At 46.9% G+C, this 27,347-nt stretch overlaps 1 protein-coding gene across 1 annotated transcript in view; it reads right to left on the reverse strand.

Moving 5' to 3' along the window:
• The window catches only part of MINDY4 (MINDY lysine 48 deubiquitinase 4), a 101,808-nt gene extending 76,189 nt beyond the window's left edge, over positions 1-25,619 (reverse strand). The window contains exons 1-5 of the mRNA XM_079946725.1: positions 25,389-25,619; positions 22,230-22,349; positions 18,429-18,646; positions 14,179-14,422; positions 9,988-10,442 (exon numbers count right to left, since the gene is read on the reverse strand). Coding sequence (XP_079802851.1) covers positions 9,988-10,442; positions 14,179-14,422; positions 18,429-18,646; positions 22,230-22,349; positions 25,389-25,451 — 1,100 coding nt within the window. The 5' untranslated portion in view covers positions 25,452-25,619. The remainder of the gene's footprint in view (positions 1-9,987; positions 10,443-14,178; positions 14,423-18,428; positions 18,647-22,229; positions 22,350-25,388) is intronic.
• Between the last annotated feature and the right edge of the window lie 1,728 nt (positions 25,620-27,347).

Consider the following 27,347-nt stretch of genomic DNA (forward strand, 5'->3'; position numbering starts at 1 on the left):
TGTTCTCGAAGCTACCAGCATGAGTTTGACCAAACTGCGGGGGGCAGTGGAAGACAGGAGTGCCTGGCGTGCTCTGGTCCATGGGCTCACGAAGAGTCGGACATCACTAAACGACTAAACAACAACAACTACAGCAACAGCAACAACAACAACTTTTATTTATACCCCACCCTCCCCGGCCAGAGCAGGGCTCACTGGGTTAACACCAGTAAAATTACAGTAAAAACATAATAGGGAGGGAAGAAATCAACTTAAAATACAGGTTAAAATGCAATTCTAAATGCAGCCTCGTTTTAAAAGAAGAAGAAGAGTTTGGATTTGATATCCCGCCTTTCACTCCCTTTAAGGAGTCTGAAAGCGGCTAACATTCTCCTTTCCCTTCCTCCCCGACAACAAACACTCTGTGAGGTGAGTGGGGCTGAGAGACTTCAAAGAAGTGTGACTGGCCCAAGTGTGACTGACCCAGCAGCTGCGTGCGGAGGAGCGGAGACGCGAACCCGGTTCCCCAGATTACGAGACTACCCCTCTTAACCACTACACCACACTGGCTCTCAGTGTGGTGATCTATGGCTCTCAGCCCATAGATCAAAACCATAAGGGGAGGGAAACATAAGGGTCAGAGTGAGTCCAAACCAAAGGCCTGGTGGAACAGCTCTGTCTTGCAGGCCCTGCAGAAAGATGTCAAGTCCCGCCGGGCCCTAGTCTCTTGGGACAGAGCATCCCACCAAGTCGGGGCCAGTACTGAAAAGGTTGGTGACCGTGACTGTCTCCTGTGGCAAGGAGTTCCACAGTTTAAATGAAAGATCTATTTCCCCATTCGAGCCCAAGACGGTGCCTGAACATTATCCTGGATTCCCTTCACTAGGTATCCAGCTTGGTTCTGGATACACTCAGTGACACTAGGCAAGGCGTTCCCGCTCTCTCTCTCTCGCTATCCAGAGGCAAAGTTGGCAGGGGCGAGGCATTCCGTCTCTGAAGCAAGGTGCCAGCTGTCATTCCCTTCTGCCATTTCCTGCCTGCCAGGGCTCCAAAGGCAGCAGCGACGTCAAGCTGGGGAACAAGGGGCACAGGAAACGAAGAGATGCCCTTTGCATGACGACAGCCTGGGAGTCAGAGAGGACGGGAAGAAGACTCAGACTCGTAAGCTGGGCCCAGAGACAAAAGGCCCTTTCCTCCCCCCAAAAAAGACAACCACACAGGACTTCCTTCCAAAATTCGGTACCAACTCCACCAATTCCCGGTTTCTGAATCAGAGGCAACACCCACCTAGTCCAGCTCTAGAATAATATATGCATATATATATATTTACAGCTGTAAAGTTAGTAAGATGTACCAATCAACGAAAAGGTAATTTTCAAAAACCTATTTTATTCTCTTGTTAATTATGCTGTTTTAAATGTGCATTTTTTATTTGACTTCACTTAGCAATGTTTGTTTGTTTTTTTTGAAATGTTTAAAGGTTTTTTTTTGTTAACTTGGTGTTAAATATGTATTCTGTAGTTGACCTCCTTTGTAATCTTTTGAAATCTTTAAGATAATATTTTAAGCTTTCTGTTAATTATGTTGCTTTGACTGTATGTTCTATATCTGACTTTCTTCAGAAATGTTTGATTCTGGATTGTTTTACTGATGTTTCAATATGATGTAAACCACTTTGAGATTTTTCTTAAAAATATAAAGTGGTATAGAAATGAAATAAATAAACAACAACAACAACAACAACAACAACTGTAACTGAGCAAAGCACAGAGGTTGTTTGCAAGGTTTTCTAAATGGCTCAGGACCACAATTCCTCAATGACAGCCTCTCTCCATATGAACCTACCCGGACCCTGAGATCATCCTCTGAGGTCCTTCTTCATGTTCCTCCTCCTCAAAAGGTCTAGAGGGCAGCAACACGAAAACGGGGCCTTCTCTGCAGTGGCTCCCTGTCTATGGAATGCACTGATTTATTAATATGTAGCATTTATAAACCACCTTTAAACTATTTATGCCGCACCAAATTGCACATCCCTCGCAGCTGCCTGATGCTTCATGACCCTTTTTCCATCCCAGAATGAATTGAACAGAGCACAGAGTCGCTCAAAAACAGACTGGATTTCTTCTTCTTCTTCAAAACACACACAGATACAAGGTGAATTTTGGAGCCTATTCACACTCCTATCCTGTACATGAAAAAACAACAACCCAGCGTACTGCCAATAAATTTACCTGCCAGGTTAGGATGACTAGAGGCAAGTTGCCCTTTATCCTTCTACAACACCTGGCATCCATATGAGAAATGACAATCAATCTATCGAGACAACCTGCACAGAAACATCTGGAGAAACCTATCGGATTACAGTCTTTAATACGCATCACAAACCGGTTTTCTAAGTAACTTGAAGCTACTGCTATGCCTTTTTCCAAGAAATGTCAGACTAGCTGCTATTGTTGTTGTTTATTGTATTTTAAATTATGCTTATTACATGTGAAAAAGCAATAAAATGCATTAAAAGAAAAGGCTGCGTCGTCTGCCACGAGACCAGAGTCCAGGGGAAATCTAATGGATATCAGGCTTCCTTTGACAAGGCCGTCTTTAGCACATGCGCCACCGGGGTGCAAAGATCTGCCCAGCGCCCCCAAATTTAGTTAATTTCGCATGCACAGAGCCACTAATAACATTGAGTCTGACAAGTGCCGCTGTTGTGAATGACAGGCGCCGGCGCTGGCATGGCACATCTTTGTAAATGAGCGCAAAAGTCCTTTAGTGAAACAGTAGGTATACATTTCAGTAATCCCTAGGTATGTATGTATATTGTTTTTCCTTTTTTAAAAAAATAATATTTATTCGAATTTTAAAAATTACAAAGAGAAAAATTTGAAAAAACAAAAAAGAAAGAAAGATAAAAAAGATACAGAAAATACAATACAAAAATACGAACAGTTAGAGAAAAAAAAAGAAAAAACATCTCAAACCTTTACATGATTTTCTTTCCTTTGCTTATTTCCTTGACCTCCTCACACCCCCTTTTTTGTATTCTAGTTCAATTAGATATTTCAGCAAATCCTTTCCAGCTTTGTTTTTATCCTAATAATTTATCTTAATATACTATAGTTTTACATTCTCGTCTTTCTCCAATTAAAGAAATCAATTTTTACCTAATCCTTTATATCATTTCTGCTAAAACCACATTACTTCATTCCAACATCCTTCTAACATTCCCTAATTTTGCAATGTTTCTGTAAATAAACTTTAAATTTTTTACAGTCTTCTTCCACCAACTCTTCACCTTGGTCTCAGATTCTGCCAGACATTTCCACCAGTTCCATATAGTCCATCACTTTCATCTGCCATTCTTCCCGGGTGGGTAAATCTTGTGTCTTCCAATACTTTGTGATAAGTATTCTTGCTGCTGTTGTTGCATACATAAAAAAAGTTCTGTCCTTCTTTGGCACCAATTGGCCGACCAATTTTGTTTTTCCAGCTTGATCAAAATTATTTATTATTTTGTAACAGGTAGATAGTTAAGAACTTAGGCGGCTTCAGTGGCGGGAACCTGGCACCCCCCAGAATTCGGCGCCCGGGTGCCCCGCACCCCTAGCACCCCCAGGTAAAGACGGCCCTGTCCCTTGATGAAAGAAGTGAGACAAGTCTGGTGCGGAAGGCGCGATCGCAGTTTCTATCCTCTAACTGTGACAGAACTGTATTGCTAACCAGAATAAAGGGCAGTTGGATGTGCCACCCCTAAATCTAGAGCGTAAGGACTGGGCTGGTTCCACAGCCAGCCAAATGTTCCACAGAACAGACAGGAGCAGCATTGACAAAGCAAGGCTTGGGTAGAGTTTTATGGAGAGGGAAGCTGCGGTTTAGATAATCTTAAGGTAAAGGAACCCCTGACCATTAGGTCCAGTCGTGGACGACTCTGGGGTTGCGGCGCTCATCTCGCTTTATTGGCTGAGGGAGCCGGCGTACAGCTTCTGGGTCATGTGACCAGCATGACTAAGCTGCTTCTGGCGAACCAGAGCAGTGCACGGAAACGCCGTTTACCTTCCCTCCGGAGCGGTACCTATTTATCTACTTGCACTTTGATGTGCTTTCGAACTGCTAGGTTGGCAGGAGCAGGGACCGAGCGACGGAAGCTCACCCCATCACGGGGATTCGAACCGCCGACCTTCTGATCCGCAAGTCCTAGGCTCTGTGGTTTAACCCACAGCGCCACCCGTGTCCCTTCTTAGATAATATTAGATAAACACTTTTCTGTCCATGTTCCCCAGTGGCTCAGCACTCAGAAGGGTGTCATAGGTTAAGCGCCATCTCAAAAACTTTTTACAGCCTCTGCTACTGGTGGGTTAACTTATTAGAACCGCTATGTGTGGTGGCTTGGGAAAACGGGCTGCGAAGAAAACAAGACGAAAACTTCCATCTGCGAAAAAACCAAACAGGGTTGTGCTTCACAGGCTGGGATAGCAGGGTTGAAGCAAACCGTTAGAGAAGAATCGGGGGAAATGGGTTTGCTGATCTCACGAGCCTGCACTAAACCTGGACCAGCCTCACCAAAGATAATGGGATTTACGAACGCCAGATTTCCTCCACAAAACGTTGCAGGGAAGGAAGAGTAGTGACTGTACGCTGAATGCATCAGGTCCAAAGGGAGAAGAGCAATTATTATTTTTTCCCCAATCTTCATCAGATTTGCAGATGACTCCAAACTGGGAGGGGTAGCTAATGCACCGAGGACAGAACAGCAGGATTCAAGATGACCTTAAGAGATTGGAGAACTGGGCCCAAGCTAACAAAATGAGTTTCAATAGGGACAAATTTAAGGTTCTGCACTTAGGCAGGGAGAACAGATTGCTAGCAGTGCATGTGAAAAGGATCTAGGGGGCTTAATAAACCACAAGCTTCACATGGCCCCTACCAACTTTAGAGTTCTATATTCTGTGAGTTGACAGTGTGATGCAGCAGCAAAAAAAGTGAATGCTCTTCTAGGCTGCATCAACAGAAGTACTGTACGGTGTCAACAGAAGTAATGCTGTTGTTTAGTCTTTTAGTCGTGTCCGACTCTTCGTGACCCCATGGACCAGAGCATGCCTGGCACTCCTGTCTTCCACTGCCTCCCACAGTTTGGTCAGTTTGGTCAAAATCATGCTGGTAGCTTCAATCAGTTTGGTCAAAATCATGCTGGTAGCTTCGAGAACACTGTCCAACCATCTCGTCCTCTGTCATCCCCTTCTCCTTGTGCCCTCCATCTTTCCCAACATCAGGGTCTTTTTCCAGGGAGTCTTCTCTTCTCATGAGGTGGCCGGTCCTGATCCCCCGGTGACTCATCTCCCTGTTTCGCCTGAAGGTGAGCACTCCTCCTGCCAGTACTCAGGCCTCTCCTTCTCTCAGACCTTAGTCTCTGCAGCTCGGGAGACGTCAGTGGGTTACTAGACCCAGGGGCCGCCTCAGCCTCCCCTGACCCAACCGGTAGTGGAGCAGCTGTAAGTGAAGGCAACAAGGCAATCCCCGCATCTGGAGCCAGGGCAGGCTCAGGCCCCTGACTCGACCCAGCTGGTGTTCATTGCAGGGGAACCTGTGCAGACTGGGGCGCTTCGGGATCAGGCCCCAGACTTGGTTCAGATGCCGCCTGAGGCAAAGGATCTGGTGCGGACTGAGTCTCCTCTGGTTCCGAGTCTGAGCACGAGTCCCAGGCCATCACATTGTTCACCTCCTGCCATCAATCCCTCCTCTCCTCTGAATGGGAAAGAATTAGTACGGCCCAACGTCTAATCTTTGGCATGGAAGATTTTGCCTCCCCCCGAACCCACCCAACTTGCACAGATACAAGTGCTTTTTAATAGCTCCTGAAATATCACTGCAAAAACCTCATCATTTGGTAATGGGTTGTTTTCGAGCCACGTCCATGGAGGGATCCTGAAATGGCCACAAAGGCTTAAAAGGCCTCTATTGGAAAATTAGTCATGTTTCAGAGAAGCATCGTTTAAAAGAAAAAGAAAAAAAGGAGACACTTTAGGCCATTTTGCTTCCCAGACGATTACTCCAAGCTGTGCCTTTGCACGCGAGAGGGGAGGGGGGCTGTTGACTGGTCCCTGTACACAAACACAGAGCTATAATGGCTGTGTTTGCACATCACACAGAACCATAGTGGATCATAGATCATAGAATTGTAGATTCTAAGGTCATCTATGTTGGGATTACACTGGTGGTCAACAAAAGAGGTTCAAAGACTGTCTCAAGGCAAATCTAAATTTTTTTTTAGTATAAGCACCAACAATTAGGAAACACTTGCCTGCAAGCACTCCAATTGGAGAACAGCCTTTAGCAAAGGTGTCATGGGCTTTGAAGACACACAAACTCAGGACGCAAGGGAGAAATGTGCTAAGAGGAAGGCACGCTTGGCAAATCCACACCGTGATCAACTCTCACCCGGAAACCAATGTCCCCACTGTGGAAGGACGTGTGGATCCAGAATTGGCCTCCACAGTCACTTACAGACTCACTGTTTAAACCGTGTTTATGGAAGACAATCTTACTTGGCTACGAGGGATCGCCGAAGGAGAAGGAGAAGGAGAAGAAGAATCCTACGAAGAGTCCCAAGGACCATATAGAGAAGAAATCCAGCCCTTAGGCCTGAGATTCTCCACTCTTCTTTTACCCTTCCCTAAAACTAAAAACCAGCATCTTCCTTTCACTGGCCAGCTATTTATTTGTTTTTTAAAAACCCTCTCCCTCCCTGATGCCTCAAATTCATTGCTCTTCAGAAGGGTCCTTTTGATGCAGCGCTCTGGTTCTCGGACCTAATCCCTCTCTAGACAGCATGCATAGGCAAAAAAATCAAATAATAAAATACAGGTGCCTGAGGCTAGTGGCAGATCAGCCACAGGCATTTTTGAAAATGTCAAACCACAGGGTGGGTGAGTGTTTAGAAAGAAAGAAAGAAAGAAAGAAAGAAAGAAAGAAAGAAAGAAAGAAAGAAAGAGTGGAACGGGAAGTAAAAGAACAAGAAATATATTTCTTGATTGGCATTTGGGATGGCACATCCCAGAATTCCCAACAGCTGGAACTGACAGAGAGTTGTCTTCCAAGGATGGGAGAGGAAAGGGCAAAGTCTGAGCTAGTGGCGGTTAATGACATCTTTAAAGTCCTGTGATAACACTTAGAACAGTCACGGCTCCTCCTGACCAGAGAAGAATGGCAAACCAAGCTGATGAAGTTATGTATGAGTTATTTAAACCACAGAGCCCCCCACAATGTCTGAGGGACAGTGGACCAGCCCCCTGCTGAAAAAGTTTGCTGACCCCTGATTTAGGAGACCACTCTAAGCAGATGGAAACACTGGCAGGATTCTGATTTCACTTATAGTGTGACAATTACCATGGAAAACAGGGACTGATATGACAGAGTATGGAAAAAGATGCCGTTTTAAATGTTTAAAATGGGCCTCCGTGGAGGGTGAAGTCCTGAGATGCGGAGGAATCTCTGTATATTGAAATATGTTTTATCATTTTTCTTATAACTTTGTATTGCAAAATCAAATAAAAATGAATTTCGAAATAACAGTCACCCCAGAATCCTGGGAGGTGTAGTTTGTTGAGGGTGCACAGAGCTAAAATTCCCAGAGTTCCCGGGGAAGGAGTCTGGCGGGTCCTAGTTTCACTCAGTTTGTAGAGCATCATCATTATCAACAACACCTGAATTTGTATACTGCTCTGCGGTTCACAACATAAAATCACAACATGAAAACCACAATATATATATACAATGGTAACTCAGGTTACATACGCTTCAGGTTACATACGCTTCAGGTTACACACTCCGCTAACCCAGAAATAGTGCTTCAGGTTAAGAACTTTGCTTCAGGATGAGAACAGAAATCGTGCTCCGGCGGTGCGGCAGCAGCAGGAGGCCCCATTAGCTAAAGTGGTGCTTCAGGTTAAGAACAGTTTCAGGTTAAGAACGGACCTCTGGAACAAATTAAGTACTTAACCTGAGGTACCACTGTGTGTGTGTTTGTGTGTGTGTATATATTTATATATATATATATATACACACACACATATATATGAACAGCAGCAAGCCAATAACCCCTAGCAAAACACATTGAACAGGGCAATGTTCAATCTCTTAATCTCAGGTTTGTGGCTTCGAATCCCACATTGGGCAACAGATTTCCGCATTTCAGGGGGTTAGGTTAGATGATTCCTGCGTTCGTTTCCAACTCGACGATTCTGAGATTGTTAAATCACTCTGGGAAGTGTAGTTCCTTGAAGGGGGCCTCCTAGCAACTCTCAGCACCCTCAACAAACTGCAGCTCCCAAACTTCTTTGGGGAAAGTTGTAGCTGTTTAAATGCTTGCCGTGAACGTGGCCGGAGGGGGGGGGGACAAAATCTTTCTTTGCGCCACACACACCTTTAGAAATCTCCCAGCGTGGCCTTCCCCCCTCCTAAATAACCTTGTTTTTCTAAAGACTGGACCCCCGAAAAGTCACTCTCTCTCCTTGCCTGGAAGGCGTTGCAATCCTGCAATCGCTGATCACACCCAACCAAGTTGAACTGAGGCAGCTCCTCCTGCTCAAAGGCCAGTGATCGTACATCTTTCAGAAGCGTTAGTCAGAAGCTCTGAGTCACAGCATTTTGGACAGTAATTTTTGGGAGCTGGCAGAATAGGGGCAAGCTATCTGCCAATGAAGCAATGGCAGGGAGCATTGCTTTTCAGAGAGTGCCCTCTGCTGGACTTCTGGACGTATGACCGTACTGCAGGCATCCCAAGTCGGAAACGAAAACCGTTCAAACAGTCCATTTCCCTCCGCAGGGGGACTCTGGGAATCATAGATCTGGGTGGGTAATAGGAGCCTCCTAGCAGCTAACAAGCACCCTTAAGAAACTACAGCTCCCAGAATTTTTCGGGGGAAGCCACAGCTGTTTAAAGTGTTACCATAGTGCTTTAGATGTATGGTCTGAATCTGACGTATAGATGGTATTTAACACCAGCTAAACTTGCCAAGAAGGGACGCAGGTGGCGCTGTGGGTTAAAGCCTCAGCGCCTAGGACTTGCCGATCGAAAGGTCGGCGGTTCAAATCCCTGCGGCGGGGTGCGCTCCCGCTGCTCGGTCCCAGCGCCTGCCAACCTAGCAGTTCGAAAGCACCTCCGGGTGCAAGTAGATAAATAGGGACCGCTTACCAGCGGGAAGGTAAACGGCGTTTCCGTGTGCGGCTCTGGCTCGCCAGAGCAGCGATGTCACGCTGGCCACGTGACCCGGAAGTGTCTCCGGACAGCGCTGGCCCCTGGCCTCTTAAGTGAGATGGGCGCACAACCCCAGAGTCTGTCAAGACTGGCCCGTACGGGCAGGGGTACCTTTACCTTTACCTTTAAACTTGCCAAGGGTCGCAGGTGGTGCTGTGGTCTAAGCCACTGAGCCTAGGGCTTGCCGATCAAAAGGTCGGCGGTTCGAATCCCTTCGATGGGGTGAGCTCCCATTGCTCAGTCCCTGCTCCTGCCAACCTAGCAGTTCGAAAGCACATCAAAGTGTTTTGCCAGAAGTGGCTTAGTCATGCTGGCCACATGACCCGGAAGCTGTACGCCGGCTCCCTCGGCCAATAAAGCGAGATGAGCACCGCAACCCCAGAGTAGTTCAGACTGGACTTAACTGTCAGGGGTCCCTTTACGTTTACCTTTAAACTTGCCAAAAACTTGCAGGAGGCAGTGGAAGACAGAAGTGCCTGCCGTGCTCTGGTCCATGGGGTCACGAAGAGTCGGACTCGACTAAACAACAACAACAGAGTTTGAAGGGACCACGAGAGTCATCTAGTTCAACCCCCTGCAATGCAGAAATCTCTTTGCCCCACGTGCGGCTCGAACCCACAACCTTGAGATTAAGAATCTCATGCTGTTACGAACTGAGCTATCCTAACCTATCAGAAAATAAAGCACTGGAGTAGCATATTTACACACAAGCGTCTCAATAAACGACATTTTAAATATGATTTCAATTATGATCCTACCTGAATTCTGTATTTCGAGGTTCGCTCTTTGGTGTGAATCTCGCTGTCCTTTCAGGGTCAGCTCCCATCTGCCTCGGAAGAAAGTTCAAGCGGCTGCTCCCCTTATTCACCTCCGCAGGGTACAGGGGCGCAGCTTTCCTTTCTTCAACTGGGCGTCTTTCGGACATCAATTTGGCAAACGGGCCTTCGATGCTTTGGGCTGAATTTCTTGCCCCTACCCCGCCGGCATTTGTGTATGGGCCAGTCAGGATCGTGGATGAATAGTCCTTGGTTACGTCAATGGAACAGCCGAGGTGCGGAGAAAAGAGATTTGCAGATGGCCTGGAGATTCCTGCCCACTCTTGCGAATCCCCCATTGGCGCGGCCAAACGGTCCCCGGTTTCCTTTTCCTCTCCGGGTTTAAATGTTCTCCGGATTCCAGATGGTTGTTTCGTGCGCCGTCTTTTCAAGGAGTCCTGAAACAAATTGTCGAGAGAGGAGAGCGGTGGTCAAAGCACGAAGCTTTTAATCTCGGGGTTATGAGTTCACGACCCACATTGGGCGAACAATTCCTGTATTGCAGGGATTGGACTAGATGACCCTTGGGTACCCTTCCGAAGCATAATGATAATAATAATAATAATAATAATAATAATAATAATAATAATAATAATAATATATTACTTCACATAAAGTATGCACAATTCTCCCTATGACTCTAAAAGAGAACTGAATGTAAAATACATACACGGTAAGTATAATTATTACTGATTTTCTTGTGCTATCATCAAGACTCATTGCTCTTGGTGGGATTTGCTGTTCATTTCAATGTTCCCCCTGAAAAATACCCTCTTAAATAAGACAGCCAGGCGAGCCCCAAGACTACCTCCTATGGAAACCCATAAGCAGAGATCAGGCAACGCATAGATTCTGGAGCAACGCCAAGCTCCTTTTCCCACATTGGTTAAGGTTGGTCGAATCAAGTGCATTTAATAATATATAATAATTTATTATTTATACCCCACCCATCTGGCTGGGTTTCCCCAGCCACTCTGGGTGGCTTCCAACTGAATATTAAAAACAATACAACATCAGACATTGAAAACTTCCCTAAACAGGAAGTTTAGTTGCCTTCAGTTGTCTTTTAAAAGTAAAATAGTTGTTTATTTCCTTGTCATCTGAAGGGAGGGCATTCCACAGGGCGGGCGCCACCACCGAGAAGGCCCTCTGTCTGGTTCCCTGTAAGCTCACTTCTCGCAGGGAGGGAACCGCCAGAAGGCCCTCGAAGCTGGACCTCAGTGTCCGGGCTGAACGATGGGAGTGGAGATGCTCCTTCAGGTATACAGGCCTTGCTACAATTCTATAGGCCTTGATGCACCAAAGCAACCTAAAACTGCATGTTTTTAGAATAAAATGAGAATATACACACAGCAGTGTTTTTTATGACAGAGGGGTAACCGACCTACGCTTGTCCTTTTCTTCTGTACAAGAGACATTGATAGCTCGACTCCTCAAAACATCTAAAAGTGGCCCTAGGATGAGCCAAACAGGATAGCAAAGAATTAAAAAAAACTGTAGTGTTGAAAGGGGCACTGAGGGTCATCTAGTCCAACCCCCTGCAAAGGAGGAATCTCAACACACAGTCTCCCATCCAGTTTGAAACCATGTCAGACCCTGCTTAGCTTTGCAAATGTGCAGTTTTGATTGCTGTACCATAGGGATTAGAATGGTAGAATCTGCCTTACATTGAGCCAGATTCTGGGTCCATGTAGCCCAGAATAGGTGGTTTCTCTTCAGGGCAAAATGGGGCACTGCCCTTCTCCCAGCCAGGGCTCAACACTGTTCCTGTCACCCCCAACATAATGACCCACATAATCATCAATTAGATCACTCAGTCTGTCTCTGGTGGCCAATCAGCTGCAAGTCTGCAGACAAATGCACCCAATGAGCAGTCATTATGTGTTGCTAGGCCCCGCCCCCTTGTCACCTGGTGAAAGCCATTTTGTCCCAAACAATTACTTTCCCTCATAGGGAAAGCCTGGGTAGATCACTCACTGGAACCCAGATCTCCTCCATTAACAGCACATACTTAAAGAAAACAAAAGAGATTGTTGTGGACTTTAGGAAATGTAAATTGAATATTCAGCCACTCATTATTGAGGGGAAGTGTGTGGAACAGGTCTTGATGTTTTGATTTCTGGGAATGGAGTTGAGAGATGACCTAACCTGGGGAGAAAACAGCAAAGACCTGATGAAGAGAGCACAGCAGAGGTTATAGTTCCTGAGAATCCTCTGGAAAAATCTCTCAAAGGACCTGTTGATGGCATTTTACCATTGTACTGTGGAGAGTGTATTAACTTATGGTCTCTGTGTGTGGTTTGGGAGCTGCACAGTTAGGGAAAAAACAATGCTGTCCAGGGTTGTAAAGAATGCCGAGAGAATAATTGGGTGCACTCTTCCCACCTTGGGTCAAATCTATGCTTCCAGGTGTCACAAGAAAGCTGCAGAGATAGTGCAGGATAGTGCGCACCCCAGAAATGATCTCTTTCAGCTTCTGCCTTCTGGAAGAAGGTACAGGGTTATAAAGACTAGGACTAGCCGCCTGAGAAACAGTTTCTATCCAAATGCGATTTTGGTTTTAAACGCAGTGTAAGGTAGTCTCTATGGGAGTATATTGTATTTAATTATGGGGTATCAGAGTTTTTAGGGGGTTAACCAGGCTGGGATAGCTGGCTTGTTGGTTTCTGAATGTCTGATGTAGATTTTCAATTTCTTTGTTCTGTATGGGACAATGACAGTAAAGATTATCATATTGTATTGTATCGTATACAACCCCCAAGTCAGGAGTCTTTCAGGACCCAACAGGTTTGCATAGAGGTAAAGGTAAAGGGACCCCTGACCATTAGGTCCAGTCGTGGCCGACTCTGGGGTTGTGGCGCTCATCTTGCTTTATTGGCCGAGGGAGCCGGCGTACAGCTTCCAGTTCATGTGGCCAGCATGACTAAGCCGCTTCTGGCGAACCAGAGCAGCGCACAGAAACACAGTTTACCTTCCTGCCGGAGCGGTACCTATTTATCTACTTGCACTTCATACTTTCGAACTGCTAGGTTGGCAGGAGCAGGGACCGAGCAACGGGAGCTCACCCCGTCATGGGGATTCAAACCGCTGACCTTCTGATTGGCAAGTCCTAGGCTCTGTGGTTTAACCCACAGCGCCACCCGCATAGAGGTAGAGCTGTCCTAATCAACAAACCATCTGCTGCCTTTTAAAAGATGTGGCTTTTATCCTTCCACAGATTTGTCCCAGCACTTTGGCTCTTCAGATAAACCCCATTCAGGTGACTTTCACAACTGCCTTGGAAAGATCCATGGCTCAATGGGAGAACATCTGCTCTATCCAAAGAAGGTATTGGGTTTCACCCCCAACATCTGCAGGTAGGGTTGGGAATGTATATCCCAGGTCTGAAACCCTGGAGAGTCCCTGCCGTTCAGTGTAGACAATATGGAGCTACGTGGACTAATACTAAGGCAGCTTCCTGCTCCCTGCTAAAATCAGAGGCGGATAATAGGCAAATACGTCCGTTTGGCTTCTCTCATTTCCTCACTCTTCCAGCCTTATTATGTTCAGTTCTCGACATATCTACATCAGCCTGCATTGCTGTTTAAAAAGGGAAAACGCAGCAGCGTTTTTGTGTGAATTTCTTCTACAACACGCACTTCATATGCCATTTTGTCTAATATACACATTTTTACAGAGCTATTTCCCTTCATATAATTCATTCTTGGACATTATTCTCACCAAAGTATGCAGAACATATATGCACACTATAAAATGACAATGCCAAATTCAGAGAAGTGGAAATTTTGAAGGAGGGCTGATTTTTTTCCAGTTCCCATATTGTTTCAGAAAGTACGAATTTGGGAATTTAATTTAATGTCTCCCTAGTCTGGGGAGCCCAGCTAAGGAAGTCCCTGTCTTCAGGTTCTGAGGAAACCACCAATGACCTGAGACAACTCTGGGGTGTGGTTTTTTTGCTATGTTTAAATATTTTCCAATGCTGGGGTTTTCTTGTTCTGCTTTCATATCTTAAATTGCAAAAATTTCCTGGGCTGTCTTGTCAGAAAAGTGGTACAGACGTGCAATAAATAAAATTATTTTTTAAAAAATTATAATAATAAAAATAACAAAATGTTTAGAATGAGAGCAAAGAACCTCTGGAGAGTTCACTGGGGGGGCTGTCATCGTTCCTCTGCCACATAGACCACTGCTCCTGGATTGGGGTTGCTCCCTCGTGGCATTCAAAGACAGCTCAGGTGTCCTCAAGTCTCCGTAGTGATGGCTGGCCGGTTTCTCTCCCTCAGAAGGTGAGCTGCTCTCGAATGTCGTCCCAGCCTTGCACTTTTCGCTTTTCTTGTGCAGGTCTTGCTTGGGGAGTCCTTCCCCATCGATCTTGTAACTGCAATGACACAGACGCAAGGAAGTCTGTCATTTAGACCGCCTGAATGAAGTTCATGGACCACTGATGGTTCTACAGACCAGTTGTGATGGCCTGGGATTCCGATTCAGAGGCTGAACCAGAGGAATCCCAGCCTGCACAGGAGTCCCCGCCTCCAGGGCCGGCTGAACTGGGGCAGGACCTTGATTCTGAAGCGCCTGCACCTGTGCCGGATCCTCAGGAGCAGGCACCAGGTGATTCCACTCTGGTTCCAGAGGTGGTTGAGGACTCAGTGCCTGCAGGTGAGTCTCCTCCTGGGCCCAGTAACCCTTTAGCCTCTCCTGAACTGCAGAGGCTCAGGGCAGAGAGGCGAAGGGAACTGGTTTCTCCCAGGAGGAGTGCTCGCCTTAAGGCCAGGAGAGGCGGGTCTCCTGGGGGCCGGGACCGCCCCTGGCCTCAGAGAAGATAAAGGCCAGTCAGCCCAGTCCCAGGTTGCGGGAGCAATGTCGATGAAGAGCTGTTTCAGCCAGCATCCAGTCCTGTTCCTCCAGTGTTCCTGTCCCCGCCCGGCTTCCTGCTTCGGACCTCGCCCCGCTCCTTCGGAACTGTTTCCAGGATATTGACCCAGGACCGGACTTTGACTACGCCAACGGTAACCTTCCCCCCGGGACCAGCACACCAGTGTACAGGAAGGAGGAGGAGGAGGGGGAGGAGGAGGAGGAGGAGGAGGAAGCGTCTGGATTTGATATCCCGCTTTATCACTACCCGAAGGTGTCTCAAGGCGGCTAACATTCTCCTTTCCCTTCCTCCCCCACAACAAACACTCTGTGAGGTGAGTGAGGCTGAGAGACTTCAGAGTAGTGTGACTGGCCCAAGGTCACCCAGCAGCTGCATGTGGAGGAGCAGGAAAGCGAACCCGGTTCACCAGATTACGAGACTACCTCTCTTAACCACTACACCACACTGGCTCTCTAAGCGAAGATCACCAGTGTTGAAGCAACGATTCTTCAACATCCACTTCGGTGGACTGGTCATGTTGTGCGGATGCCTGATTATCATCTTCCAAAGCAACTACTCTATTCCAAACTTAAAATGGAAAGCGAAATGGTGGCGGTCAACAAAAGAGGTTTAAAGACTGTCTCAAGGCAAATCTAAAAAAGATGTAGTATAAACACCAACAATTGGAAAACACTGGCCTGTGAGCGCTCCAGTTGGAGAACAGCCTTTACCAAAGGTGTCATGGGCTTTGAAGACACTTGAACTCAGGACACAAGGGAGAAACTTGCTAAGAGGAAGGCACGCTTGGCAAATCCACACTGTGGTCAACTCCCGCCTAGAAACCAATGTCCCCACTGTGGATCCAGAATCGGCCTCCACAGTCACTTACGGACTCATTGTTAAAACTGTATTTATGGAAGACAATCTTACTCGGCTACGAGGGATCGCCAAAGTACAGACCACAGTATGGGAACGGCTGCCTGGAGAGCCATGGAGTCGAATAGAAGCACACTTTGGTTTAGAAACTCTGTCTCATGGTTTAAGGAGGCATGAGTGTCATTTCAGTGAGCTCTTTCTCTTCTGTTCATCAGGCATAGACGCATAAATAAAACCATAATATGACAAAGGGGCCACCAGTGATCTTGCTTCCAAGGAAACCAAGCCTCTGGGATCTCTTGCTATTCAGAGAATGGAGTGTGCACAGTGCTATATTAACAGGAAGGCAACAACAGTATACAGTGGTACCTCAGGTTACATACGCTTCAGGTTACAGACTCCGCTAACCCAGAAATATTACCTCGGGTTAAGAACTTTGCTTCAGGATGAGAACAGAAATCGTGCTCAAGCGGCGCAGCAGCGGGAGGCCCCATTAGCTAAAGTGGTGCTTCAGGTTAAGAACAGTATCAGGTTAAGAACGGACCTCCGGAACGAATTAAGTTCTTAACCTGAGGTACCACTGTATTGCGTTGTTGAGTTGGGGTTATATGTTGAAAACCATCGTGAATCCTGACAAGACGTAAGTACAGTTTTGGGGGGGGGCAGGCGGGTGTGGGGGACTCCCTGGTGTGCAGCCTGGGAATCATTTTGGACTTGCAGCTGTCCATGGAGGCGCAGGTTAATTCTGTGTCCAGGGCAGATGTCTACCAGCTCCATCTGGTACACAGGATGAGACCCTACCTGCTCGCGGACTGCCTTGCGAGAGTGGTGCATGCTCTGGTTATCTCCCGCTTGGACTACTGCAATGCGCTCTACGTGGGACTACCTTTGAAGGTGACTCGGAAACTGCAATTAATCTAGAATGTGGCAGCTAGACTGGTGACTGGGGGTAGTTGCCGGGACCATATAACACCAGTCCTAAAGTATCTTCACATTTCCAAGCACAATTCAAAGTGATGGTGCTGACCTTTAAAGCCCTAAACAGCCTCGGCCGAGTATACCTGAAGGAGCGTCTCCACGCTCACCGTTCTGCCTGGACACCGAGGTCCAGCTCCGAGGGCCTTCTGGCAGTTCACTCCCCGCGAGAAGCAAAGTTACAGGAATGCAAGCAGAGGGTCTTCTTGGTAGTGGCCCCCTCCCTGTGGAACACCCTGCCATCAGATGTCGGGGGAGATAAGGAACTACACAAGTTTTATAAGACAACTGAATGCAGCCCTATATTGGGAAGTTTTTCATGTTTGACCTTTTATTATGTTTCTATAAGTGATATAAGGGATGCAAGTGGCGCCATGCGTTAAACCGCAGAGCCCAGGACTTGCCGATCAGAAGGCCAGCGGTTCGAATCCCCACAATGGAGTGAGCTCCCGTTGCTCAGTCCCTGCTCCTGCCAACCTAGCAGTTTGAAAGCACGTCAAAGTGTAAGTACATAAATAGGTACCGCTCTGGTGGGAAGGTAAACGGCGTTTCCGTGTGCTGCTCTGGTTCGCCAGAAGCGGCTTAGTCATGCTGGTCACATGACCCAGAAGCTGTACGCCGGCTCCCTCGGCCAATAAAGCGAGATGAGCGCCACAACCCCAGAGTCGGCCACGACTGGACCTAATGGTCAGGGGTCCCTTTACCCTTACCTATAAGTGCTATAAGCTGCCCAGACTGGCTAGGGAAACCCAGCCAGATGAGCGGTGTATAAATAATAAAATTATTATTATGACTATTTATTATTAACTAGATACCATCCAGCCCTAGTTACTTATGCGGCACCTGTAGGAGTGCTAATTGCATCGATTGAAGTGGTCAAGCAGGTGCATTTGGGTGAGGCGATCTCACAGGTCCTAAGGGCTTTAAATACTATCAATAACTTATTGAAGATCATCCAGTAGTAATAATAATAATTTATTATTTATACCCCGCCCATCTGGCTGGGTTTCCCCAGCCACTCTGGGCAGCTTCTGGCAATAGATTAAAAACGCAAGAAAACACCAGTCATTAAAAAGTTCCCTAAACAGGGCTGCCTTCAGATGTCTTCTAAATGTCAGATAGTTGTTTATTTCTCTGACATCTGATTGGAGGGTGTTCCACAGGGAGGGCGCTACTACCAAGAAGGCCCTCTGCCTGGTTCCCTGTAACTTCACTTCTCTCAGCGAGGGAACCGCCAGAAGGTCCTCAGAGCCAGACCTCAGTGTCCGGGTAGAACGATGGGGTAGAGATGCTCCTTCAGGTATACTGGGCCAGCCCGCAACTGGAACAGACCTCTGAGTCCAGGCATTACGTAAATGCACACAAGGCCTCATTCCTGTCAGCAATTGTGCTGCAGCATCCATGCCTCAGTTGCGTGGGCAAAGGATGGAGAGAGGTTTGTGTGTGTAGAAACCCCTGAACTTCCTGTGGCTGGAATCACCTGTGCAAAGGTCAGAGTCACATCCACTTCTCCACCCACTAGCCAACCTGGACCCACCCAGAAGGATCTCCAAATGAGAATGCAGCCTCCCAGAGATGAAAAATGCTCTCCATTTCTGAGTTACACCAAGAAGATTCATCTGCAGCGACATTTCTTGGCCCAAGAAAATGGATTTAGAATCAAAGCACTTATCCATACCTGTAGGTCTCGGTTTTGCTTTTTCCAGGCCCAGTTTGCAAGTGGGCGTCTTCATCAGAGAGATAATTTTTCAGGACAGAGTCCTCTGTACACCTGGGCTGGCTGAGCTTCTTCCGTGGGGCTGGCGGGCTCCCCTTAACGCCCTTGGAGCCGCTCGTACGCTCCAGAAAATAGCTGGCCATGACTTCAAGGAGGGTTTTCAAGGGATTCTCCCTTGCCTGCAACAGAAGAGCTCAGCTGGTTAGAGAAAACCTCTGCCTTTCATTGAACCATCAACTGAGATATGTGCACAGTGGAAGCTGCTTCAGACTACCGGTTCAACAAGCTCAATATTGTCTACACCAGGAGTCGGCAAAGTTTTTGTGGCTTGGGCCGGTTCACGCATGTGCAAACACTATTTCCGGCGCTCCTTCCGGCACGGAGGAGGCATGCGCAGCTTCCCACTGGCTGCAGGAGCTACCTGTTAAGTTGTGGGTGAACATATCTGTCAGGGGTTCAGGAGCAGAAGCACAGGGAAGAGGGGAGATGGAGAGCGAAGGGGAAGAATCTGAGGGCAGCATAGGAGAAGATGACAGTGGCCCGAGAGATTCCATGAGCCTCTCCAGCGAATCGGAAGATTCACAGAAGGGGGCGCCGGTGGCCAGGGCAAGGGGGGTCCCAAGGGGGACACCCCAGAAGCAAGGGGCCAGCGGGGACTCCCAGAGCAGCAGTTGGAAATCAGGACCAGCTTCCCCACCAGAGCAGAGTGGGGGGGAAGAGTCACAGGTATCGGGAGTAGCATCTCCCCCAGCAGGGAGAGGAGAGGAGTCAGGGCTGACCACGCCTCCATCGGAGAGTCAGACAACGGAGGGGAGGTCAGATCCGGCCAGTATCCCGGAAGAGGGAAGCAGTGACAGAAGTAGTGTAACGGTCAGGAGGAAGGTCACTGGGTTGGCGCGAGAGGCAAGTTCAAATGTACAGGAGCGTGGGACAGCAGAGAATGAGGATTGGGAACCGGGTCCTAAAGCCCACCGGAGGCAGGGGAAGGAGCTAAGCGACTCAGTGTCTGAGGAGTCCAGAAAGGGGAATGCCCCAGCGGGCAGGAGGACCCAGAAGAGGAGAGAGCAGCGGAAAAGGTGGAGCAGGGCTAGGATCTTAAACTGGTGTCAGAGGGGAGGAGACTCAGACGGGACTTCGCCGATCTAGGGTTTAAGATGTAGGGCTGCGCGCTGCGGCTTTGAAATGGAAATTGAACTTCAATAAAGACTTTTGTACATTACGACAGCCTAGCGTTGGTCCTCTGTGAGCTGGGACCTAGAGGCAGCTCTGACACAGCGATTCTTCAAACAGCTGTTGTTTATTCACAGGCCAGAACAGAACTGAACTGAAGGGTTCAGCCAGCCTGCTTTTATAGAGCTCCAGTACAACGTAACTGTAACAATTTTCTAAAACTATCCAATCACTGAACGTCACTTTCGATCCCTTATTTGCATAACTATCTACAGTATCCCCCTGCTGGCCCAGGGTGAGAACTTCAGTACATAACACTACCCTTCTTCGCTTCCCGTGGCTCATTTTACATATCATATACATCCCTGCATTATCTTACTATAACTGTTCAAATCGGGTTTCCACTTTCGCATCCATCAAAAATTATTTACTCTGTTGAATTTATCTTAATGCTGCCAGCACGTACAGTTACTTTCTGTCAGGAAACTGCCATCAGAGCGCAGGGTGGTGGAGAGGCTCTCAGATGATGGGAGACCCTCTGATGCTGAGGAGGGAACCAGCAGGGGGAGAGGGAGAGCTTCCGCGGAAGCAGGAGGGGAGGCGGAGGAGACAGAGTCGGAGGTGAGGCTCAGAGACGCTTCCAGCGAGACCAGTGGGGAGAGCTCAGGACCTCCCCTTGGAATGCCTACTCTGCGCAGAAAGCTGTCACGTAGAGAATCAAAGAGGAGACTTTCGGTCAAAGAACTTCTATGCTGGAAGAAATTCAGGAAACGCCCACTGACGGATTCTGCCAGCGATTAAGGCAGCCATGCACGGATGGCTCCGCGGAGAGGGAGAGTTTTAAAACTAACTACAAAACTGTGAGAGTCTTAGAGCTCACGCACAAGCAGCCCCTTATCCCATTACACTTTCCATATATTCAGTAAATGCTTTCCAATCTTCTTTAAATGTATGTTCTTCTTGCTGTCTTATTCTATATATTAAACCTGCAACTTCTGCATATTCTATCAACTTAAGTTACCAACCCTTCTTAGATGGGACCTCACTCACTTTCCATTTATGGGCTTACAAAACATGGGCTGCAGTTGTTGCATACATAAACAACCTTTCCTGACACCTAGGAATTTCAGTTTGGGTTATCCTCAATAAAAAGGACTCTGGTTTGTGGGTTTTGGTGGGGGGCGGGGTTTGGAAAAGTAGTTTCAAATATTTTTTCAACTCATTATAAATCATTTCCCAATACACTTTTACCTTTTTACATGTCCAGCGAGTTCCGTAGTTTATCTATGTAACGGCTGGCCTCATCTCCACCCTCTCTCACGCAGGGCAGTTCACAAGCTATGGTAAATAGGGCTTCAAATATCTTATAAAAAGTAAGACACATGCTCTCTTCCAGAGGCTTTTAATTGCTGTTATGTTGTTGTTGGGTTGGGGGATGAATGTTCAGACCCCTGGGCTCTCACTTCTGGGGTGCGTCAGGGTTCTGTCCTCTCCCCCATGCTTTTTAACATCTATATGAACCCGCTGGGAAAGATCATCAGGGGGTTTGGGCTGGGAGTTCATCAATATGCGGATGATACCCAGCTCCACCTCTCTTTCAAATCAGAACCAGCGAAGGTGGCGAAGGTCCTGTGTGAGTGTCTGGAGGTGACTGGAGGATGGGTGTCGGCTAACAGATTGAGGTTGAATCCTGACAAGACAGAAGTACTGTTTTGGGGGGACAGGGGGCGGGCAGGTGTGGGGGACTCCCTGGTCCTGAATGGGGTAACTGTGCCCCTGAAGGACCAGGTGCGCAGCCTGGGAGTCATTCTGGACTCACAGCTGTCCATGGAGGTGCAGGTCAATTCTGTGTCCAGGGCAGCTGTCTATCAGCTCCATCTGGTACGCAGGCTGAGACCCTACCTGCCCATGGACTGTCTTGCCAGAGTGGTGCATGCTCTGGTTATCTCCCGCTTGTACTGCAATGCGCTCTACGTGGGGCTATCTTTGAAGGTGACCCGGAAACTACAACTAATCCAGAATGCAGCAGCTAGACTGGTGACGGGGAGCGGCCGCCGAGACCACATAACACCGGTCTTGAAAGACCTACATTGGCTCCCAGTGTGTTTCCGAGCACAATTCAAAGTGTTGGTGTTGACCTTTAAAGCCCTAAACGGCCTCGGCCCAGTATACCTGACGGAGCATCTCCACCCCCATCGTTCTGCCCGGACACTGAGGTCCAGCGCTGAGGGCCTTCTGGTGGTTCCCTCATTGTGAGAAGCAAAGCTACAGGGAACCAGACAGAGGGCCTTCTCGGTAGTGGCGCCCGCCCCGTGGAACGCCCTCCCATCAGATGTCAAAGTGATAAACAACTACCTGACATTCAGAAGACATCTTAAGGCAGTCCTGTTCAGGGAAGTTTTTAATGTGTGACATTTTAGTGTGTTTTTGACCTCTCTGGAAGCCGCCCAGAGTGGCTGGGGAAACCCAGCCTGATGGGCGGGGTATAAATAAATTATTATTATTATTATTATTATTATTATTATTATTATTATTATCTATCATTTTTCCAAAGGATCTAGGAAATTTTGTACAGAGGATTCATCTTCTCACCTTGTTTTGTTTGCACAAAGACTGGAGGTGCAAGACATTTCGCAGCTCGTTTCTGTTGTTGATGCTGAGAGCTGTTCGGGGCAACTCTTCATCCATCACAACGATGGTTTTCTTCAAGCACTGCAGAGGGAAGAGAGAGGACGGATGTGAAGCTGTACAGGATATGGACCTCTCCCCATCCTGTCTTAACAGTTCAGGACAACTTGTCGATAACGTTCCTACAGAAAAATACTATCCAGTGAAGTTGGCATAGCACATAAAGGTAAAGGGACCCCTGACCATTAGGTCCAATAGTCGCTGGGGAATACAGTGGTGCCTCACAAGACGAAAAGAATCCATTCCGCGATTCTCTTCGTCTAACGGTTTTTTTGTCTTGTGAAGCAAGCCCAGTGACGGCTTAGCGGATTAGCGCTATTAGCGGATTAGCGGCTTTTAGCGGCTTTTAGCGGCTTATCGGCTTAGCGGATAAGCAGATAAGCGGCTTAGCGGCTTAGAAAAAGGGGGGGAGGGGAAAAAAGTCGGAAAAACTCGCAAGACATTTTCATCTTGCGAAGAAAGCCCATAAGAAATTCGTTTTGCGAAGCGCCTCCAAAACGGAAAACCCTTTCGTCTAGCTGGTTTTTGTCGTTTTGCGAGGCATTCGTCTTGCGGGGCACCACTGTATTTACATTATGAAGTGTATAAAATCACTATGTGGAATCTGACGCTATTAAGTCGTGGCCAATTCTGAACGGACCTATCAGGAAAGGAATAAGAGCTCCGCAACCCCATAGTTGTCTTTGGCTGAACTTAACCATCCAGGGGTCCTTTACCTTTTAGATATCCTTGCCAAAGGTTACCATAAAGGTAAAGGGACCCCTGACCAATAGGTGTAGTCGTGACTGACTCTGGGGTTGCGGTGCTCATCTCGCTTTATTGGCCGAGGCAGCCGGCGTACAGCTTCCGGGTCATGTGGCCAGCATGACTAAGCCGCTTCTGGCGAACCAGAGCAACGCACGGAAATGCCGTGAGTGGTACCTATTTATCTACTTGCACTTTGACGTGCTTTTGAACTGCTAGGTTGGCAGGAGCAGGGACCGAGCAATCGGAGCTCACCCCGTCGTGGGGATTCGAACCGCCGACCTTCTGATCAGCAAGTCCTAGGCTCTGTGGTTTAACACACAGTGCCACCCGCATCCCTGGCATAGCACATAGGGGCATGCAATAGGATTCTGTGCATAAAGCAAAGGTTGCCAACCTTTTGGGGTCTGTGGGCAGATTTTGAGTTTTGGAAGCAGGGTGAATTTGATTTAAATCAAATCGATTTAAATCATGATTTAAATCACTAGTCAATAATACTTGATTTAAATCATTTGTTTTACAGAAAGACTCATTCTTGCTGGTGTAATCTTAATATTTACAACCAGAGGAAGGTTTCGTTTTTGGAATGATAAATTTTCAGAGTAGTTTTTACAGTTGTATCGAAAATTACTGATTTGGTTATACTATTAGAAATACAAAGACAGATAATTATGAAATCATTGTGAAATCATAAGTTAACTGTTTATATTTCGACAACTTTTCTGCTGTACTTTATTGGAAGGAGAAAAATAATCATTTCCTTAACAACCATTTAAACAATTTATTTAACTAAAGCAATAATATTATAGCATATGTATCCATGTTTGTTAACTAACTGATGTGGTTAAATGTTTTTTTAAAAAAAAACTTAGACGGAGTTTTAGCACACATGAAAAACTTAAATCCTTATTTCCTGATGACTAGCCTTTGGACTATAATGTAACTTAAATAGAAAACTATCTTTAGAAAGATTTCTCCTCCAAAAGTATTTTATTTTAAAAATCTGATTTAATTTTTTAAAAAAATCCGATTTAAATAAAAAAAACCATTTTTAAAAATTTATTTATTTTTTTAAATCATTGATTTTTATCCACCCTGTTTGGAATAGAGCTTGCCGGTGTTTACAACCCTATGCCCCTCTAGCAGGTCACAATCCTCAACAGGGCTGGATCCTGAGGAAGTGCCATATCAACGCAATAAGGTTAGCTGCTTTGCAAGGCAGCAAAACCATGCTTTGCAAAACCATTTCCCCCAAGCTTCAATTTCTTTAAAACTGTGACATTATGGCAGGGGAAAAAGCTGTATTGTAACTTTTGGGTTTGTTTGGGTTGTTGTTGTTGTTTTTTTAAAAAAAAAAACATTTTAAAAACTTATATGATTTCATTTGCATTGTATCAGTTCTGTTTGTTTGTTTCCCCCCCCCCCGCCACAAGTTGCAATTTTTTATTTATTTTTTTGAGCTTGCAAGCTGCCCCCGATGATAGGAAGTAGCGGTCAAGAATGTAAATAAATGCATAAACAAACATAAACAAAGGATGCGGAGGGTTGGACTAGATGAGTCGCTTCCCACATGGTAATTCTATGATTCCGTGAAACTAAGAAATAAGATAAATAATCCAGGCTTGAACTAGATGTGTGAAATGGATATGGGTTACAAAAGCAGACATGCATTTTTAATATTGGAAATTCCTTCTCTGCCTTTTTTGTCGCCGACTCTGCAGCTTTTAATGGTAAAAATGCTAGAAGCGGCCAAACAGATGACTTTTAATAGCACCTCCTACCGGGGAGCTCTCAATCCCTTTCTCCCCTCCCCCTTTTTTTTTTAAAGAAGTTATTTTTAAACAGAATAATCACTAGCACAGCTTCAATGCTCGGGAGAAACACCGTGCTTTTTTTCTTCTCTCCAGTACACATCCGTTCAACACAATCTACTCTCTGTTTTAACATTTGGACAGCCTTTTCCTATCTAATTGGGTGGAAAAACTCATGTTTCTGCTTCCGCGTTCATGGGAATCCCAAGTGCATTCTGGGAAATGTAGTCCTCGTGGTGGGTGGCAGAGAGCTTGTTGTTGCAGCCTGAATCAAAGTCATTCTCATATATGTTTATATTTATATATATGTACACACACACACACACACACACACACACAAAAGCACTAATTTCCCCAATTCCCAGCAAAATATGGAGAAAGCAGAAGGAAAGTTTTAAGCGTAACAAAATGCATTGCTATTTTTTCCCCTTCCCAAAGCATCGTAAAGCGCGCATGCACTGCTCTCCAAGGCAAGATCGCAAAGCTCTTTATTTTTATTATCCTTTACCTTTTTGCTGAGAAATTCTCTCACCAAGGAGGCAGCCACCTCTTCCAGGAAAGAGGCTTCCATTGCAAAACTCCCAGAGCATGCAAAAAAAGGGAGATCTGCGTTTGCTGGCTCAGTTTAAGGACAGGGAGAGAGGGAGAAAGCGAGAAAGCCTTTGTTTTGTGCGCCTGACGAACTGCAGCTGCACAGCTTCCAGGTCTCCATCTGCAGCCCGGCTGTTGCGTTGCCGTTGGCAGGTTGCCGTGGCGATGGAATCGTGGCCCGGAGAGCGTTCGCAGCGCCCCCTGCCGCTCCTGCGGGGGCAAGGCACCCGGCGCGGCGAGGCAACTCACCTGGGCGCGCACAGGTAAGCGCGCAAGGCAAGGTACTCAGAGCGCCGGGCACTTCGGAGGGACCCAGCCAGTGCCGGATTTACCTGCGAGCGCTCCAGTTGGAGAACAGCCTTTACTAAAGGTGCCATGGGCTTTGAAGACACTCGAACTCAGGACGCAAGAGAGAAACGTGCTAAGACATGGGTAGGCAAACTGAGGCCCGGGGGCTGGATCCGGCCCAATCGCCTTCTCAATCCGGCCTGGGACGGTCCGGGAATCAGTGTGTTTTTACACGAGTAGAATGTGTCCTTTTATTTAAAATGCATCTCAGGGTTCTTTGTGGGGCATAGGAATTCGTCCATTTTTTTTTTCTTTCCAAAATATAGTCTGGCCCCCCACAAGGTATGAGGGACAGTGGACAGCCCCCTGCTGAAAAAGTTTGCTGATCCCTGGTCTAAGAGGAATGCACGCTTGGCAAATCCACACCGTGATCAACTCCTGCCCCATTTGTTTTTTATCTTATATTTTGGAAATGTACATCCACTTTTTTTTCTCCTTTAATTTTTTTGGGGACCCCCAAGAGATTGGGGCCCTAAACTATAGCTGGCTTAGCATCTTCTTCTTCGGCGATCACTCGTAGCCGAGTAAGATTGTCTTCCATGAATACGCTTTTCACATTGAGTCCATAAGTGACTGTGGAGACCAATTCTGGAACCACACGTCCTTCCACAGTGAGGACACAGCTTTCTGAGTGGGAGTTGATCACGGTGTGGATTTGCCAAGCGTGCCTTCCTCTTAGCACGTTTTTCCCTTGCGTCCTGAGCTCGAGTGTCTTTAAAGCCCATGACACCTTTGGTAAAGGCTGTTCTCCAGCTGGAGTACTCGCAGGCCAGTGTTTCCCAATTGTTGGTGTTTATACTACATTGTTAAAGATTTGCCTTGAGACAGTCTTTAAACCTCTTTTGTTGGCCACCAGCATTACGCTTTCCATTTTTAAGTTCGGAATAGAGTAGTTGCTTTGGAAAACGATCATCAGGCATCTGCACAACATGACCAGTCCAATGAAGTTGATGTTGAAGAATCATTGCTTCAACACTGGTTATCTTTGCCTCTTCCAGTACACTGGCATTAGTTTGCCTGTCTTCCCAAGTGATGTGTAACAATTTTCAGAGACACCGTTGATGGAAACTTTTGAGGAGTTGGAGATGGCGTTTATAAGTGGTCCACGTTTCACAAGCATACAGTAAGGTTGGTAGTACAATAGCTTGTAAACAAGCATTTCGGTTTCCCTGCGAATGTCCTCGTCCTCAAACACTCTGCACTTCAATCAGGAGAATGCCATTTCTCTGTCCCAGCTTCTGCCAACCTAGCAGTTCAAAAGCACACCAGTTCAAGTAGATAAATAGGTGGTGAGTGATCTGGAATGTGTCCTTCAACTCTGAGATCGGGACTGATGAGTGGGATCTGCACTCATTGCCCCGCACACTTTTTTGACCCTGACCCCACCCACCGCTTGCATGTGGCCCCCGGGAGGATGCCCAGAACGGAATGTGGCCCTTGGACTACAAAGGGTTCCCTACCCCTGCCTTATAGTGAAGGATAACAGCATCCCTACTTTCCACCTCTGCGTTCTTGGTTCATCTCACTA

Source organism: Podarcis cretensis, assembly GCF_951804945.1.
Source record: "Podarcis cretensis genome assembly, chromosome: 12".
NCBI lineage: Eukaryota > Metazoa > Chordata > Lepidosauria > Squamata > Lacertidae > Podarcis > Podarcis cretensis.